Source organism: Corythoichthys intestinalis, chromosome 22 (assembly GCF_030265065.1).
Source record: "Corythoichthys intestinalis isolate RoL2023-P3 chromosome 22, ASM3026506v1, whole genome shotgun sequence".
NCBI classification, from domain to species: domain Eukaryota; kingdom Metazoa; phylum Chordata; class Actinopteri; order Syngnathiformes; family Syngnathidae; genus Corythoichthys; species Corythoichthys intestinalis.
The window spans coordinates 25,544,649-25,562,317 of NC_080416.1; the positions used below are offsets into that span (position 1 = coordinate 25,544,649).

A 17,669-nucleotide genomic window follows, 5' to 3' on the forward strand; every position below is an offset into this window, starting at 1 on the left:
TCGACATTCATTTTTCATCTTGTTTATATTTATATCAAATAATGAAATGTCAAATAGACAAATATAACTTAAATAGCAAAAATAATTTTGGGAATATTCAAATTAATAGCCTTTTTGTGATTACCTCATTGACAAAATTATTCAAGTCCACCACTCTTAAGAACAAAGGTTTCCATCAGGTGATGTCAAACAGCTGATGAAAACATCTGTAAATGTGAACGGAACCCTAATGTGCAGCAATGAAGCAGATTTAAAAGGACTGTGACACATGGCTCTTCTTGGCAGTTAATGACATCTCGATACTCAAGGGACAAGATTTGGATAGGGACGGTAGGGACATAACACCACCAACTTTTCAGGATTCTCAAATTGTCCCCACCAACCTTTAAGCAACCTTATATGCATTATACAGGGTGATTCAAGGGCAGGAGACCTCGTTTGCGGGGAAGCAACTGGACAATGACCGCCGGACAAACCGGCTGACGTCGGAGGAGCGCGTAGCTGCCACATGGTCAACACGAATATGGCGAAAATTAATGCTTAACCACACGGCGAAAACGTAAACAGTGAGAGAGGGGCGTGCAGTTGCTGTGTGCAGCTAACAAGGCAGGATTTGTCTGAGGAGAAATCTTTTACATGTCCGTCCATAATCAAACGTAAGGAAATATTCCTTTATTTAAAGAAAGTTTGTAGTGTTTACTTTGTAATCGCTGTAATTGCAGCCATTTTAACACAAAAGTGAAATTTCTGATGAGGTGGGAAATTTGACAGAACACCGGGCACACGAAAAGGGCAATAAGCCGAGTATAGCACTCTCCCGGCGGGGGATGTGTGACAAGCTGCCGGTCGTCGGCCGAGTGGCATTCTCGGTGGACAAGGAGCATGTCAGCCACAAAATGCAAGCCACCTCCATATTAAAATGTGTGCCATGATCCCAGCATTGGACATAATACAAAACACGATATTTACTCACTTCCTTGTAAGTCCAATGGTCCCACAGTTGTCGCACACTTGTTTTAGCCAATCTCAGGGTGAACGGGAACTTTCTGAAACGCAAAAAGGCTCACACACCTCTCCCTGGTGCAGCTATAAAAGCCTGCAGCCGTTTGGCTAGCGTGATGCGAAAAATAAACGAATTAATCTGCAAAATCAGCTGAATCCGCAGTCCATCTTTATGCTATAAAGCAATGCTGTATTGTGGGACGCTTACCCGTCACGTTTGGATTCGTTCTAAACCTGAGACTGGAGCCGGAACTAACTCATTTTAACGGCGCGGGATTCAAAAATTGAATATATAAAAGGATCTCTTCCACACACATCCAAGCAGTCCATTTCATTCAGGGGCATAAAACACAGCGTGAAATATGAAATAATCATGCTTTTTGGTGTCATACGCACTTTAAATCCCATTGAAAATCTCTGGTGGTACTTGAAGAAGGCAGTTGCAGCACGCAAGCCCAAAAATGTTAATGAACTGCATGGGCAAAGATACCTGTGATCACTGTAAGAAACTTGTGTTCAGTTATGGATGTGTTCTAAGTCAAATAAAATTAAATAAACTTTTATTTGTTTATACTACAGCTGTCAAACGATTAAAAATTTTAATCGAGTTAATTACAGTTTAAAAATGAATTAATCGTAATTAATCGCAATTCAAACCATCTATAAAATATGCCATATTTTTCTGTAAATTATTGTTGGAATGAAAAGATAAGACATAAGATGGATATATACATTCAACATACGGTACATAAGTACTGTATTATAACCATAAATCAACAAGATGTCATTAACATTATTAACATTCTCTTAAAGCGATCCATGAATAGAAAGACTTGTAGTTCTTAAAGGATAAATGTTACTACAAATTATAGAAATTTTATATTAAAACCCCTCTTAATGTTTTCGTTTTATTAAAATTTGTAAAATTTTCAATCAAAAAATAAACTAGTAGTTCGCCATTGTTGATGACATTACACCATGCTCACTCTCCAAACCCATAAAATAATTTGGACCCAAGCGCCAGCATAGGGCGCCAAATAACCAAAAAAAAAAACAAGTAACAAGCGGACAGTACACTTCTGTCATTTTAATCTGAGCGGACCATGTGCGTTAATTGCGTCAAATATTTTAACGTGATTAATTTAAAAAATTAATTACCGCCCGTTAACGCGATAATTTTGACAGCCCTAGTTTATACCAAATCACAACAACAGTTATCTTAAGGAGAAAACAAAAAATGTTTTAAGGTGCAGTAGCCCTACGATGGATTTCGACCCAATTGAGCGTTTTAGCTTTTTTTTTTTTTTTTGCCCACCCACACCTGGCATCTTGGTAGCTGATTATATGTCATATTTCTAACCTGTCATATATTTAAATCAATAGTGTGTTACATTTTGAGAACAGTAAAAGCTACATTCATTGTAACCTGTATTTTAAAACATTTATTGCGTTTTATTATTTCACAGATTTTAGTGCTGTAAAAGGTCACTTTTTATGTGGTTCCATATTTTAAGTGGCAAACTGTCTATTTAATGCCTATTCGGGAGTACAAGTTTTATTTATTTAGTGGCATTAGATATTTAACACATGTTCAAATGATCAATTGACATTTGTTTTTATGTATTTTTATGTTTAACATAATTTTTTTTTTTTTTTTTTTTTTAACATTTATTACAGTATTTGCATCTTACTTTTTAGTCTCTTGTCGGATATCTTCCAGATTCCGTATTTAATCATGATTTCAGACACACTTTCTCTGTGGCTTCCTATCATCCATCCGAGATAGTTTACTGACCCTGACCACTTCCCACTGTCGTTTCGTGACCACACAATCATACGACAACGCGTGCGTATCCAAATAGAGCGCCAGCTGGCGGCTTCGTGCGCCAATTTCCGAAAGCAACCGAAGATTCCCGAGCCCCCGAAGGCGCACAAAGGCGGCATCGTCGTCGTCGTCGTTACGGGGAAAGTCTTTCTCCCCCTTTTCTCTCTTTTTCTCCAGATGGCCGCCGCGCTGCGTAGCCGTCGGCTTCCATGAGCTGCTCCAAACAAAAATAAAGGAGGATTTTCACATATAAAGGAACACTTTGCGGCATCCTCGTTTGTTTAACGTGAAGACACGACGATAAGGTAAAATCCAATTACATTACACTGCATCGCCGTGTACTGTACTGTAAACACGATTTGGCTTATGAAAGGAACGTGTTTCGTTTTTACACCACCACGAATGCACTTTTGACTTAATTCCCATTGATGCTTTTATTACCTCAGGTTACCCCAATTTATAGATGATGAAATGTGATTGCTTGGTCCTGCTATGAATGAGGACTTTTTCCACACTCAATACATTATATCTTCCAGCATCCCTTATTTCAACCTGCACACAGGATACCCACCATGCACCACCCTTTTATAATCTAATTCTGCACAACTTCACCAGCATTACATTGCACTCCCTTCATCCATTTCTTCCACTTGGGACCCCTCATCACTGAGTGGAGCGGGACAGGCAGTGGGCATGCTGGTCCTGACACACCCTTGGCTGCATTGGGGGCTGCATGGAGGAGGATGAAAAGGAGGAGCCTCATGAGACGAGAGAGGACCAAGCGAGCCCCCTTTTTTTGTTTTCCGATAGAAGTGGGATAAAATGGCGCCTGGAAACATAATTTGAGCTGCAATTGGATAACAATGGAACATTTAAGGTGCTGTAATACACTCAAATGTGGGCAAAGAGAGCCAAAGTCATACAAAATGAAATCACACTGTAAAAAAACAATAACGCCATTAAATTTATAGTAAAAAACTGGCAGCTATGTTTGCCAGAATTTTATCAAATACAAAAGACTATAGTGCTTTGATAACTGATTTTTTTTACGTTAGGTAAAACAAATATTCTGAAAACCATAAAAAAATAATATAAATAATTAATAATTTTACTAAAAAAAATACAATATTCACTCATACATAATCGAGTAATTGGATTAGGAACATTTTAATGCGTTGCAGAATAAATTCTAGATGTAAAAAAAGGCTTGCTAAAATTGCACTTTCAAAAGATCATTAAATGCGAATGCAAAATAAAATTCCGGAGTGTTTCTTCAAACGATGCAGAATAGCACTTTCATTACACAAGAACAATAAATGCATTCACGAATAAATGAAAATACCAGATCTCAGCCTCAACTGGTATTAAAAAAAATAGATAAATGAGGATCTAAGTACAAAAAAACAATAACTGGCTAACTTAAGCTTAAATGCTATAAAATGCTAACTTTTTTTAAACAATGCTCTTAACAAAACGTTCAAACACATATTCCCACAAAAAACTGCTAAATCTACCTATAAACCAAATTATGAATGCATAAAAAAACATTATCTCAAACAAAGACTTATGTTGGTCTTAACAGGGAGCCCCTGGATTCAGCCATGTTAAGTCATATTCACTGTTGCCACTAGAGGGCAGTTTATCCATTCATTCATTCATTTTCCATCCCCAAAATAAAATAAAAACTAAATGCAAACACTATCAAAACAAACACTACAACGCCACTCAAATTAATCGTATCCTCGAAGCAGCAAAATTTGATTCGAAGCTTTTTTTCTAATCGAATTACTCGAGTTAATCGATTAATCGTTGCAGCACTAGTTTGAGGTAAAACAGCAGTTTAAAAAAAAAATTATGGAAGTTTGTTGTTAACCCTTTCATACACAAATTTCTTTGTTTTTTTTAACCCTTACAAAGTGCTCGTTTAACTCACTAGTTGCCATTGATGCCGTTAAACGTAGGGCTGTGCGATATGGCCTTAAGTACTTAGTACAGTAAATTGAGCAGATTTACCTTAAAAACAATAAATGACGATAAATTCGTCCAAGCGGACTGTTATATAATTTGAAAATCTGGATCAATGCATGAAATACTAGTTAACCGTTTCTCGTTGATTTATTACCAGCTTTCAATTTAACATATTCAACAATTGTATATGTGGTGTAAACATTAAGTACATAAAAATATCCTCTAAACAATAAGCATTCAAGTATGAACATTTTTAACAGCTTATGTGACTTGTACAATGTACGACATTGTAAATATCAATATGGCCACTGTACAAAAATGGCTACTGTGGCATGATTACTCAACACAAGTGTTTACTTCAAGGTTTCAGTTTTTTAAAATCTTTTTTTTCCTAAATAAAAGCACAGCTTGGGTGTCAAAAGTTGTTTTAATGTTTAATTTTCAACAACAGACAGTTCACACAAGATACATCATCACTGATTGAGAGTGCCTCAGTGCTTTTATGATAACGTTAGCATCAAGGCTTCCAACGCAGTTTGGGAAGTTCCATAGACGGCAGAAATCTGCTATGGCTTCCCACTGGGTGGTTGTAGGACACTGCACACAAATCGTGCTGGAGGGCTTCACAGACCTCGGACAAAAGGCTGGACGCAGTGCTCGACGCCAGTTTGAAGCTAGCCGCCACAGCTAGCTGGTTTCCACCCGAGGCTAGAACTCTCTATGCGGCATCAAAAGTTGGACAGACCGCCTCAAAACAGTCTTCTGCATCACCTGCTTCTCAACATTTGTATGATCAACATTTATTTAATGTTGATGAGCTGAAGATCCACATTCAAGCGTTCCATCTTGCATTGTTTATTTTTTTCTCGGTTAAAGTAGACAAGAGGAAGTCAACAAGCATGCCCCAAAACCGTACAAACATAACGCCACACCCCTGTAGTGGCTTGGTGGTGAATTACAGATTAACGCGTCACCTGACCGGAGAACCATCGAATGTCGAATGATGGCGTAGTCGCTGCGCCGTCACCGCAACGCAGGAGCATAACTCAGGCTTAACTCTTATGCCAATGAAACATTTAAGATATTATGATGGCAGTAATGACACAGAATGAAGCAAGCACATACAGAAAAATAGCCGTGGCCATTAATTGGAGATGTTATAGGTAGGGGTGTAACGGCACACAAAAATCTCGGTTCGGTATGTACCTCCGTTTTGAGGTCACGGTTCGGTACACTTTCGGTACAGTAAGAAAACAAAATGCAAAATATAAATGTGCTAGTTGTTTATTACACACTTTTGTGCTTTCAACAATAGGAACATTAGCCTATACAAAGCTAGAATTCTGCTCAAAAATAGAAAATACAATATTCTGAAATGTAGTTATTTTGAAAGACAAAATAAAAATAAATAACATTGGCTAAGACTTTTTCTTTAAAAAAATATCTGATGTGCAAAACTGAACAGTTGCAACACTGAACAGTTTCTAATTTCTCACATTAACTTTATGACCACAGCCTCGAAAAGTAAGGGTTAGGTAAGGGCTGTCAAACGATTAAAATTTTTAATTGAGTTAATCACATCTTTAATTTGAATTCCACCAACCGCTTTTCTTTTTTTCCATGTTACATTTAACCATTACCCACGCAGCTCACTGCACTTCTGAGTGGTGCGACGGCCTTGCCGTTTAATTGTTATCTTTTATGAGACTGGTAGTCAGCTGATCGTCGTGTCCGCCAGCTGGCTGCCTCCCCTTCCAATGTGACGTACTCTGATTAACACCGGACGGACAGATGACGTCGCCGCCGCTGATGGGCCACCCGAGGAAGGGTGCCAACTTCAGAAACTAGCCGCTGTCTGTCATGTATCCATTGTGCAGCCCTTTGTTTACATTTGCGGCAATAACGACAATTGCTTTACGGCAGCTAAGCTGATACAAGGTAGTACTATAAGGCCGTTGTTTGAGCTCGCATCCCCGCGTGTGTGTTGTATTGAGCCTGAGTCTTGTTAACCAAATAAAGGCAGCGTTAACAATAGTCATCTGACCTCTCGTTATTTTAGTCAACACTGAGAGTTCACATTTGACAGCATACGTGCCGCGTACCTCCTCGCCAGCTGTTTGCTCGCCATTCATTCACCTGCGCATTTTATCGCTATTTTTGTTACACTCCTGCTTTTTCAGTGAGGTATTTTGTGTTCATTCGTTATTGGATCGTTTTTGTTCACCACTGTAAATAAGAGCCCTGCAGCAGTAGAGGTAAACTGACGTTTTCGTTCAACCCATTTTATTTAGTATAGAAGCCAGGGTAGTTGCTGTCTTATATTTTTTGTCTTTTTACGATCAGGGTTTACTTAGCGGGTGGGGTTTAAATGTAGTTTCATTTTGTCTGTTGTTTTGGCCTGGGCTTACGCTGAAGCCAGCTCCTTCCGCATTTTGTATATTTTGTTCATTGCGAGTTCGACTCATGTGAATAGATTTGTGTCCACTTGCAACTTGTGTGTGTGCCTCGCTTTATGTTACGCCCTTAGCGAGCCGTCCGTGGGGCGTAATTAACGGTGGGCTTATGGGATGCATGAGTGGGCATTTCGCGCTTGCGTTAAATGCGTCAAATATTTTAACGTGATTAATTCCAAAAATTAATTACCGCCCGTTAACGCGCTAAATTTAACAGCACTTTATATTACGTCCGAAACTCGTTCGGTACGCCTCCATTCCGAACCAAGCACCCCGAACCGAAACGGTTCAATACAAATACATGTACCGTTACACCCTTAGTTATAGGCTATACTGATGGATTATACTTTATGCTGGATGCTGTACCCTCATAAAAGCTATCGGACAAATCACACTAACACACACAGACATACAAAATAACGCGACCTACTGATTCCTTGATGCAGTCCATGCCCAATCCACTCATTAAGTTCACCCGCTTCGACAAGGTTAGAGCCGCTGTCACAGGTGGTGATGGCGACTTCACATCCCGCGCAGAGAGCATTTTTTTCAGGGCCTGTGCGATCATTACACTCGTGTGGTCGTCCGAGAAATAGGCTGTATCCAACAGCTCCCACATGTTGTCTTTGAAATGGATCAACAAAGTGATGTAGGGCTCCATGGTTCGTTGTCCTTCTCGAATCCCAAAATTTTCCAGACATCCAACATCGAGTTCTTTCTTGGCCCCAACACCACACCATGAGCGTCGACTAATGCTATACCCGAAATGCCTGTGGCCTGGCTACCAGTAGCTGTTTAACTATCATAAGACTCCATCACATTCACTTGTAGGGTTAGCCGCTAGTGTTAGCATATTGGGTTTCTGTTTGTGCGATTTCCTGATCAGTGGCGCTTCCAGAAATTTCTCATAGGGGTGGCCAGATGGGGCGACTTAAAATCTTGGGGTGGCCAAAACTAAAAGCCATATTTTCAGGTTTTCATTATATTATTGCAGTAAAAAGGTCAGGGGAAAACTAACAGAAAGACTTAAGGACACGGCTACTGATATACCTTGGTGTATTGTGTAATATTTGATGTTACTAATGATTTAATGTGCATAGTTCATAACTGTCCAGTCAACATTTTGAGTTCCACAACAATTGTTTTATTGTGTTATGTATATATTAGGCATAAGGTGTACATTTAACTAGGGCTGTCAAACGATTAAAATTTTTAATCGAGTTAATCACAGTTTAAAAATTAATTAATCGTAATTAATCGCAATTCGAACTATCTCTAAAATGTGCCATATTTTTCAGTAAATTATTGTTGGAATGGAAAGATATGACAAGACGGATATATACATTCAACATACTGTACATAAGTACTATATTTGTTTATTATAACAATAAATCCACAAGATGGCATTAACATTATTAACATTCTTTCTGTGAAAGGGATCCACGGATGGAAAGACTTGTAATTCTTAAAGGATAAATGTGAGTTTGTATATTGTGACTAAATGTTGCCATCTAGTGTATTTGTTGAGCTTTCAGTAAATAATGCTGTAGCGACTTAACTGTTCTGCCCAAATGCATGATGGGACCATGTGCAACCATGACTGTGTGTGGTGGCTGCAAATGCTATATCTTCTCTGCGTTGGGTACACTACACGGTGTTAAGAAAAAGTTCAACTCCTGTCATTCTTCCACACGTCGCTTCCCACAATATTTATAGTTGCTGCGGGAGAGATGACAAAGCTTTTGCCAGTTAAAAGCACGGCCCCAATGAATGCTTGCGTCTACGCCGCTCACTTGACACTGCCTCTTATCTCTGTATTTTAGTAAAACGGCGCCATTGTAGGCTGTTTGTGGCAATGCGTGAATGAGTCGTCTCGCGAATGTGTTAATTGCGATAAATATTTTCACGTGATTAATTTTTAAAAATTAATTACCGCCCGTTAATGCGATAAATTTGACAGCCCAACATTTAACAATTCAAAATAAATGCGTTCATTTGGGATGAAATGCATAACTGATGCTTTAACAATCTAACGATATACTGGCAAGTGGGGTGGCCAGTGGGGTGGCCAACCAATTTACAGGGGTGGCCACGGCCACCCCTGGCCACCCCCTGGTGGCGCCACTGTTCCTGATTAATATTGAGAGGGGCGAACTTCCAGTCAAAATGGATTGGACGTCTATGGTCATCCATGGCATACCATGATTTAAATACTATGGGGAAAAAAAAAAAAAAAATCAACTTTAGAGTGTTATTTTTCGCTGTACCCGGAGTGTTTTTTTTTTTTTAATAATATAAATAAATAATTAAGTTAATTTGACGGAAAACGTTTGATGTTTTTATTTTCCCCTTTTTTTTTCTTTTTTAAAATTTAACGGTACAATTTTGGCAAAAATTAGTTATTATTATTATTATTATTATTTTGTACTGTGTACCTGTAAACCCTGTCTCACGCATGAATGCTCACATACATTTACATTGAAATTTATATTCAAAAAGACTGGACGTCGATCACAGTCTGAAGTGTCATAGCAAAATGCTGTAAAATTCAGAAGTGAAAGTGGAAAACGACTTCCTCCCCCTCTTTCTCTTCCCAGCTGAGTGAATGACTCGGCGGGTCGGAAGCTGCCGACGTCGACAAAGCTGTGCTAATTGCGGTTAATTGGCAGGGGAGCAATGAGGACGCATCCACGCAAGCCTTTCTAGCACTTTTGAATGCATTGAGAACTCATTTACCCTGTCTGTCCCCCAAACGCAACTTCTGTCTCAGCACGTTTGCCCCCCCCACAGCATTTAAAATTTAATTAACTTTATTTCATAACATACAGGAAAATGGAAAAGGCCATTTCTGGAGAAACTGAGTGGGAATGCTTACATGCTGATGGTGACTTTTCGTCATAATGGATCAGGAAATGAAAAATGATTTAAATTAATTAAAGAACATTTTCTGTGGGTTCCATCATAATGTGAATAAATGGATTTTTTTTTTTTATTCCGAGGTGCGATTCAGTGGGATTTTTTTTTTTTTTTTTTTGTGGGACTGAGTTGAAATCTAATTGGAACCAAAGAAGATGATGTGTGTGAGAAGTTTTGTGGGTTGAATAACCACAATGAGTTTATTGTGTATATTTTTGGTAGAAGGGGAAATGTTGTTTTGTGGGTACGAGTTGCATGTCAATAAGAGCCATTGGAGATCTTTTTTTGTGGGCCTAAAGTGTGGATCTTTGGGATTTGTTTTGGTGGGTCTTAGTTGAATATAAATGGTAGATAATTGAAATTTCGTTTACAGGGAGTTTTTGTGGGCCCAAGAACGTTCATCACAGAGTCAAATGATCCCTAATATTTCAATGTGTGTGTTTTTTGGGTGGAATTTTCCCGAAATTTATTTCAATACTACAACAAAAACTTGAAGTTAGCACCGTTGAAATCATTTTTTGGTGAGCAACAATTGAACGTCAAAAAGAGCCAGTTGAAGATTTTTTTTGTGGGTCAGACGTGCGATTAATTGGAGATTTTTTTTTGTTGGACCTACCTGTATTTGAAGATTTTATGTGTGGATAGTTTTTCTGTGGTTTGAATAACCAAAAAGGGAACAATATGTATAATTTTGGTGGAATTTTCCCCACAAATATTTCAAGAGGAGCGAGCAGAGATTTTTGAAGTTGAAATGTTTTTGTGGGTACAAGTTAAATGTCAATAAGAGCCAACTGAGATTTTTTTTGTGGGTCTGAAGTGAGGATCAATGGGGATTTTTTGGGTGGGCCCTAGTTCAATATCAATGGGAGATAATGAAAATTTTGTTTGTAGGGAGTTTTTGTGGGCCTAAGAAAGTTCGTCATGGAGTCAAATAAACCCAAAGTTCGATGTGTGTGTGTTTTTTGGTGGAATTTCCCCCAAATTTATTTCAATACAACAACAAAAAAACAAAGCACTGTTGAAATCATTTTTGTGAGTAACAATTGAATGACAAAAAGAGCCAATTGAGATTGTTTTTTTGTGGGTCAGGTGTGATATAAGTGGGGATTTTTTTGTTGTTGGACCTTGTTGAATTCCACTGAAAACTAATGAAGATTTATGTGTGTGGGGAGTTTTTTGTTGGTTGAATTACACCAAAGTGTAAAATGTGTATATTTTTGGTGGAATTTTCCCCACATATATATATATATATATATATATATATATATATATATTTTTTTTTTTTAGACTTTTAGAGATTGTTTTAGTGGGTCTGAACTCTGAAGTAGGTATCAATGGGAATTTTTATGGTGGGTCCTAGTTCAATATCAATGGGAGATAATGGAAATTTTGGTTTTAGGGAGTTTTTGGTGGGCCTAAGAAAGTCCATCATGGAGTCAAATAAACCCCTAAAAGTTCAATGTGTGTGTTTTTTGTGGAATTTTCCCACAATTTATTTCAATACAACAAAAAGAAAATTAAAGTTGAAATATTTTTTTTGTCTGTGAGAGTAACAGTTAAATGTCAAAAAAAGCCTATTGAAATTCTTTTGGTGGGTATGAGGTGAGGATCAATGGGGATATTTTTTTGGTAGGACCTAGTTGTATATTAACAGGAGCTAATGGCAATTTAGTTTTAGGAAGTTTTTTATGGGCCTAAGACTGTTTGCCATGGAGTTAAATAACCCCAAAGGGTTCAATGTGTGTGTTTTTGGTGGAATTCCCCCCCAAATGATTTAAATGCAGTACATGCAAAAAGAAAAATTGGAAGTTAGCACTGCTGAAATCATTTTTTGTGAGTCACAGTTGAATGTCAATAAGAGCCAATGGAGATTTTTTTTATTTGTGTGGGTCTAAAGTGAGGATAAATGAGGATCGTTTTGGTAGGACCTAGTTGAATATCAATGGGTACTAATGGAAATTTTGTTTGTAGGGAGTTTTTTGAGGGTTTAAGAATGTTCATTGTGGAGTGAAATAATCCCTAAGATCGTGTGTGTTTTTTGGTGGAAATTTCACAAAATTTATTTCAATACAACAACACAAAATTTAAGTTAGCACTGTTGAAATAATTTTTTGTGAGTAACAATTGAATGTCAAAAAGAGCTAATTGAGATTTTTTTTGTGGGTCAGGGGTGAGATTAAATGGGGATATTTTTTTGGACCTTGTTAAAGTTCAGTATGTGTGTGTTTTTTGGTGTTACTTTCCCATAATTGATTTCACTACAACCAAAATAAAATTAAAGTTGAATTTTTTTTGTGTGTGAGTGAGAGTAACAGTTGAATGTCAAAAAGAGACAATTGAGGTTTTTTTTTTGTGGGTCTGAGGTGAGGATCGTTTTGGTAGGATCTAGTATATCAACCGGAGCTAAGGGAAATTTTGTTTTTAGGGAGTTTTTTGTGGGCCTAAGAATGTTTGCATTGGAGTTAAATAACCCCAAAGGGTTCAATGTGTGTGTTTTTGGTGGAATTTCCCCCCCAAATGATTTAAATACATTACATGCAAAAAGAAAAATTGGAAGTTAGCACTGTTTAATCATTTTTTGTGAGTCACAGTTGAATGTTAATAGGAACCAATGGAGAATTTTTTTTTTTTTTTTTTTTTGTAGGTCTAAAGTGAGGATAAATGAGGATCGTTTTGGTAGGACCTAGTTGAATATCAATGGGTACTAATGGAAATTTTGTTTGTAGGGAGTTTTTTGAGGGTTTAAGAATGTTCGCCATGGAGTAAAAAACTCCCAAAGTGTGTTTTTGGGAGGACTTTTCCCCAAAATTATTTCAACACAGGCAAAAAAATTGGAAGTTCGAACTGTTCAAATTGTTTTTATTTTCTTTTTTTTATTTCTTTTTTTGTGAGTCACAGTTGAATGTTAATGGGAGGCAGTGGAGATTTTTTTCCCCCGTAGGTCCGCCAATGGAGGTTTTTTTGTGGGTCCGAGTTGAAACTCATTTGAAGTGATGGGGATTTTTTTGTGTGTGTTAATCAGTGACAGTTGAATTGAATGAGCATTGGAAATGAATGTGCCTTTTTATTTTTTTGGTCAACAAACATTAGTTTTGCACGGAATGAATTTTTGGGCCAATAAAAATGGTAACATTTTCGAGTTGCAACAGTGTGAATCAAAGCTTTGGTGATCAAAATACGTGGGATGCGTTCCTACATTAAAGACATTGTAAATTTTAATACATTTTATTTTATTGCCCAGCAACAAGGCCAGAAGTGCTATATGCTAATCTAGAAAATACATTATTGATTTAATCTGACATGGATACCATACTGAAAGTGAAGTTTTGACAGGGATCATTACTTTCCCTGCATTATGTATACTGCGTATGAATGATCCAATAAGCTTAATTTGTTTTCTCTATTTGTTTCCAGCCTGCGTGTTGAAGATGAGAGGGATGGCGTGTGTGTTGCTTAGCAACCTGCTCTGCACGGGTAAGCACCACAGCCCACCCAGGAGACCTTCTCCAGACACTCATGGCAGGAATTCACCTTATTTAGCTTAATGCCCCCCCCACCATATCATGTGTCAACTCAGCATATCAGCCACCTACGCGTGCTATTGTTAGCCATCGCTGCATTTCGAAGGCTCGGGTGCTTTAGAACTTATTTACAGATCAGATAAAACACAAGATTCTGCTTAATTTAACTCCTCTTTTTGTCTTTTTCAGCTGCATCGGCGTCCTTTAAAGGTAGGTTTGAACCCCACCAAGGCAAAGTAATGCCGGTAGGAAGATACTGAATGAGTATTATTCAAACAAGAATTATGTACAGGAAACTATAAAACTATAATATATATCAAATTTTTAAATAGCTGGCCAACTTTGTTGTAGACAATGCAATAGAAATGACAAATATTATAAGAGTAAGTGATTTTCTGCCACCATAGGTACAGTATATGTCCATTATTTACTGAGCACTGTACAGTGGTATGAAAAAGTATCTGAACCTTTTGGAATTTCTCACATTTCTGCATAAAATCATTATCAAATGTTGATCTTTGTCAAAATCACACAGATATAAAAACAGTGTCTGCTTAAACTAAAACCACCCAAACATTTATAGGTTCTCATATTTTAATGAGGACAGCAAGCAAGCAACGACAGAAGGGGGAAGATAAGTAAGTGAACCCTTTGCCTAAGGAGTCTTAAAGAGCAATTGAAACCAATTTCTACCAAACAATTTAAGTCAGGTGTGTGCCTAATCACTAATGAGTGGTTTAAAGCTGCACCGCCCACTATAAAACACACACCTGGTAATTCTCTTGATGAGATGGAATGTCTGATGTGCATCATGGCACTGTCAAAAGAGCTGTCTGAAGACCTGCGATCAAGGATTGTTGATTTGTATAAAGCTGGGAAAGGATACAAAACCATCTCTAAAAGTCTGGATATTCATCAATCAACAGTCAGAGAAGTTGTCTACAAATAGAGAGAGTTTGACGCTGTTGATTCAATCACAAGGAGTGGCCATCCACCAAAGATGACGCCAAGAGTTCAGGGTAGAATACTCAGAGAGGTAAAAAAAAGACCCCAAGAGTGTCTGCTAAAGACTTACAGAAATCGCTGGCATAGTCCAATATCTCTGTGCACACATCAACTATTTGTAAAACTATGGCCAAGAATGGTGTTCATGGGAGGACTCCACAGAGGAAGCCACTGCTGTCTAAAAAAAAAGAAAAACATTGTTGCTTGTTTAATGTTAGCAAAATGGCACTTAGACATGCCACAGAAGTTTTGGCAAAATATTTTGGGGACTGATGAAACCAAAGTTTAATTGTTTGGGAGTAACACACAACGTCATGTGTGGAGGAAAAATGGAACAGCTCACCAACATCAACACCTCATCCCCACCATGAAGCATGGTGGAGGATCATCATGATTTGGGGCTGTTTTTCTGCCTCAGGGCCTTTCAACAACTTGCAATCAATGGAAAAATGAATTCAAAAGTTTATCATGATGTTTTGCAAGAAAACCTGAGGGTGTCTGTCAGACAGTTGAAGCTGAAAAGAAGATGGATGCTGCAACAAGGCAATGATCTAAAATACATAAGTAAATCAACTTCATAATGGTTTCAGAACAACAAAATACACGTTCTGGAGTGGCCAAGTCAAAGTCCACACTTGAACCCCATTGAGATGCTGTGGCATGACCTAAAGACAGCGATTAATGCTAGGCATCCCAGGAATCTGACTGAACTACAGCAGTTTTGTAGAGAAGAATGGGCCAAGATTTGTCCTGATAGTTGTGCCAGACTGATCTACAGCTACAAGGAGCGTCTGGTTGAAGTTATTCCTGCCAAAGGGGGGGCTACAAAATATTAAATGTGATGATTCACTTACTTATTTTTCCCCCTTCTGTCATTGTCTGCATAGTATCCTCACTAAAATCTGAAAACCTATAAATGTTTGGGTGGTTTTAGTTAAAACAGACATTGTTTTTTCATCAGTGTGATTTTGACAAATTCAGATCACATTTAATGGGATTTTATGCAGAAATGGGAGAGATTCCAAAAGGTTCAGATACTTTTTCATACCACTGTATGTGTTGTGGTAGTTAGTAAAATCATAGTTTTTTGCTTCCCTCTTCCAGTCAAAATTGATTGGATGTCTACTGCTATCAATGGCACTGAAACGCCTTCAACGCCTTGGTCAACGGCAGCCAATGAATTAAAAAGACATCCAATCATATAATAAAATGGAAACATACAGTATATTCAAATGTGTCCACATATTACTATGTCTGATTGAAAATTGGTTTGAGAGTATTGTAAATAAAGCAGATTATTAAATACAACAAAAATAATAATCAACATTATTGTAAATAAAGCAGATTAAATACAACAAAAATAATAATCGACAATGATTATAAATCATTAAAAAAAATGTCGATTTACATTAATAATTTAATATAAATATAAAAGCAAAACAAATCTACCCATAATTTGTTTCTTTAAATGGCTTAAATTAAATATGATCAAAATCATTAAAATGGCACAGTTTAAACAATAACAATTATATTAATGAAAATATAGTCATATATTATTTTTTTCTGTGAAATGATTGTTTTGATTTATTTGTAAATATTTTTATGAATTAAAAGTGAATCTACTGAAACAAAAATATTTAATATATAAAAATACTGTTTATCTATTAAATCATTCGCAATAATCAAATGGAAATTCTTTACAACTGAAATAAACTGGACTAAATCTTGCATTCACAATAAAACTTATGTTTTTTTTTCCACCATATAATATGGCCCAATAGTTTCTTTTGAAATTCTAATGACAAAAGTGTGCACACTCTTATGCCCTCTAGTCAAGGAAGAGCACAAGACAGCTTTCTTCGGCGAAGATATCCACCTCGAAATCCCGCCGGGCGACGTCGGCTCGGTGGTCTTCCGTCCCAAGACCAATGCGAGCGCCGAGGTACCTCTCCTCTGGGCGGGGAAAGTGCTGCACCAACGAGCCCGAGTCAATTCCCACGGCCACCTAGTGCTGGATGATGTGCAGGAGGAGGACGAGGGAGTCTACGTGGTCAGCAGGGATGGCGAAGTGCTCCGACGGCTCACCCTTGACGTCAGAGGTAAAACACCAACAAAAAGGAAACCGCTTTTCTACATGTTTTTAATGTCCAAATGCAAGCACTTTCGAAGGATTTTAAAAACCAATTTTTCAGTTTTTCCAGTACCTTTTAAATATTATCAGAATGCTTGTTTGTGTTTTTTAACAATGAAGCAGAAATAAAATATGGTGCCTTCTCGCAAGTATGCAAATGCCTTCTAAGATGTTCTACAACCCCGGAAGCTCCAGAAATTTTCTTTGAAAAGTGCCGACTCGGAACTGTTTTGTGGCAAAGTGAGTGCGCCCAAGAACAAAGGTGCTGGCATAGAGATAGCATACTGTTTGGTGGATGGAGATACATAAGTCACGGCCGACTTGAAATTGATGGCCAATTGAGAAATGGGCTTTCTTGAAGATTTGACACTCGAAAAACACACCTCTCTCGCCTCCAATTGCTAAGCTAAGCGACATCTTGATCTACACTCCCGTTCAAAAGTTTGGGGTCGCTTTGTTTTTCTAGTGCGTTTTGCCCCTCGACTGATGCCGTAGTTTCCAGCTTCATTTGAGTGTTGACTTCACAACGTACGAGACCTCTGATAGTTTCTATATTGTGACTAAATATTGCCATCTAGTGTATTTGTTGAGCTAAACGAAATGTTTGAATAGAGTTTGACCAAAGTCTGAGTATTATTTTGCATAGCTATTTTGATTGGGAATGCCAGTTCTCTTTGCATCGAGTGCTTTTCTTTATATGAACATTATTTTTTTGAGAGATAGGAATATAATTTTTGTTGTGCTTTCAGTAAATGATACTGTAGCCACTTAACTGTTCCGCCCAAATGCATGATGGGAAGTTGGGCAACCATGACCGTCAGTGGTGGTTGCAAATGTTATATCTTCTC

At 37.7% G+C, this 17,669-nt stretch overlaps 1 protein-coding gene across 1 annotated transcript in view; it reads left to right on the top strand.

Annotated features, from left to right (window-relative positions):
• The first annotated feature begins 2,906 nt into the window (after positions 1-2,906).
• LOC130910996 (uncharacterized) overlaps positions 2,907-17,669 on the top strand; it is a 30,410-nt gene continuing 15,647 nt past the window's right edge. The window contains exons 1-4 of the mRNA XM_057828698.1: positions 2,907-3,132; positions 13,579-13,638; positions 13,875-13,895; positions 16,523-16,789. Of these exons, the coding sequence (XP_057684681.1) occupies positions 13,593-13,638; positions 13,875-13,895; positions 16,523-16,789 (334 nt within the window). The 5' untranslated portion in view covers positions 2,907-3,132; positions 13,579-13,592. The remainder of the gene's footprint in view (positions 3,133-13,578; positions 13,639-13,874; positions 13,896-16,522; positions 16,790-17,669) is intronic.